The 1,912-nt window shown below is 41.5% G+C and overlaps 1 protein-coding gene across 1 annotated transcript in view; it reads left to right on the forward strand.

Moving 5' to 3' along the window:
* Positions 1 to 564: 564 nt before the first annotated feature.
* The window catches only part of dnajc9 (DnaJ (Hsp40) homolog, subfamily C, member 9), a 5,745-nt gene continuing 4,397 nt past the window's right edge, over positions 565 to 1,912 (forward strand). Inside the window, exons 1-4 of the mRNA XM_083557411.1 lie at positions 565 to 727; positions 812 to 914; positions 1,164 to 1,342; positions 1,792 to 1,908. Of these exons, the coding sequence (XP_083413537.1) occupies positions 1,169 to 1,342; positions 1,792 to 1,908 (291 nt within the window). The 5' untranslated portion in view covers positions 565 to 727; positions 812 to 914; positions 1,164 to 1,168. The remainder of the gene's footprint in view (positions 728 to 811; positions 915 to 1,163; positions 1,343 to 1,791; positions 1,909 to 1,912) is intronic.

Here is a 1,912-nt window from a genome sequence, read left to right on the forward strand (position 1 = left end):
AAAAATCAAAATGCTTGTAATCTTTTAGGTGGCATTAAAAGGTTTTGAGACTAGTTTTGTAACACGCCAATAGATGGCAGCACAAGGCTACACGCACAGTCACAGGGAGCACCGACCTTCATAAGTCAGTGTGCTAAAAGACATAATCCTGTGTACTTAGGGAGCTGTGTGACCCGTGCTATTTTGACCACGTGTGTTACCACGTCACCTTCTCACACATGAGTTTCTCACCAGAAACAACATGTTCTCACTTCCGCACCCACCCTACTCGCCAAATTTGGCACCCTCTTGCCGAAGATGAAGATCCGTATCAAAGGCCACCATTTTTACACAATTGTGAAGCTCCGGCTCGAATCGCAGAAGATGCTTGACATGCTTTGAAAAGAAAATCTGAATGGACAGAGACAGAAATAAAGGGAATAGACTAGTAGGAATAATTTTAGGAATATTTATTTACAAAAATTATTTTAAACTTAAGTCTGATGGTCTGATAGAGTCTGATAAAAAAAAAATCCACGGTTTTGCTCGCCCGGACGTTAGGAGGCGCTCCAGCATGCAGGAATAGTGTTGCGTTTTGAAAGTAAACTGTAGGTGGCAAAAGAAATACGTGCTGCTTGAAAACTCTCTATAAACCGAAGAAGAAGAAGAAGAAGAAGAAGAAAAACATACTCACGTCCGAAATCTCTCTGTTTCCGGACTAGTCACAACACTGAGAAGGATTATACAGGTACTGGTGGTTATTTAACTCTAATGGCGTCACATTTTATTCACCAACAAACATTTATTAAAATTCGACATTTCTTTTTTTCAGTAAATCTGACTGCTGCTTTCCGGCGCGGTATTTTGGTGTAAACCCCAAGCGCCCTAAGTAGTGATCGTGGTGCGGTTTGTGACGTGACCCGTTCTCAAGCGCGGTAAATTTGTGTGTGACAGGGGGAAAAATTATATATATATATATATATATATATATATATATATATATATATATATATATATATATATATATATAGTGTGTTTTTGTTTTTATGTATGTGCGTGCGTGCGTGCGTGCGTGCGTGTGTGTGTGTGTGTGTGTGTGTGATGTTCCTCCTGAGGGCTGGTGCTCTTCTGTTTAAAATCAGTTTCTGCTGAAACCCTGGTAAATATGAGTGATGTTCTTCCAGGAGCCATGGGTTTGCTGCAGCAGTGTGCAGAGCTCTTTAACACCTCCAACCTTTATGAGGTGCTCGGCGTGAAGAAGCAGGCGACGGATGCAGAGCTGCGGAGGGGGTATTATAAACTCTCCCTGCTGGTTCACCCTGACAGAGCTCCTGGGGATGAGCAGGCCACCATCCGGTTTCAGGTAGCACTATGTTGAGACTTACAGCGAGATACAATGAGATATAGTGAGTTACTGTGAGATATAGAGACTTACTGTGAGTTACAGTGAGACATAGTGAGTTACTGTGAGAGATATTGAGTTACTCTGAGATACGGTGAGATACAGGGAGTTAACATCTGTTAAAGTGAGATATAGTGAGATGTAGTGGCTCACAGTGAGATACAGGAGGTGACTGTCCATTAAAGTGAGAGATAGTGAGATACAGCAAGTTATCGTGAGATATAGTGGGTCACAGTGAGATACAGGGAGTTACTGTCCTTTAAAGTGAGATATAGTGAGATACAGCGAGTTATTGTGAGTTACAGATAAGCCTACAGTGGGTTCTCTGCATGATATGGGGTTCAATACATTTCACTACAGTTCTTTCTTAACAATTCTTTAACTATTACAATGTTGCATTTCCTGAACAGGTACTGGGAAAAGTCTATGCTGTGTTAAACAACAAGGAACAGCGAGCTATATATGATGAGCAGGGTGAAGTGGATGAAGAGCCGGATTCAATCAACCAAGATCGCAACTGGGTGAAATATT

This window comes from Silurus aristotelis (assembly GCF_946808225.1).
Source record: "Silurus aristotelis genome assembly, chromosome: 12".
Lineage (NCBI taxonomy): Eukaryota > Metazoa > Chordata > Actinopteri > Siluriformes > Siluridae > Silurus > Silurus aristotelis.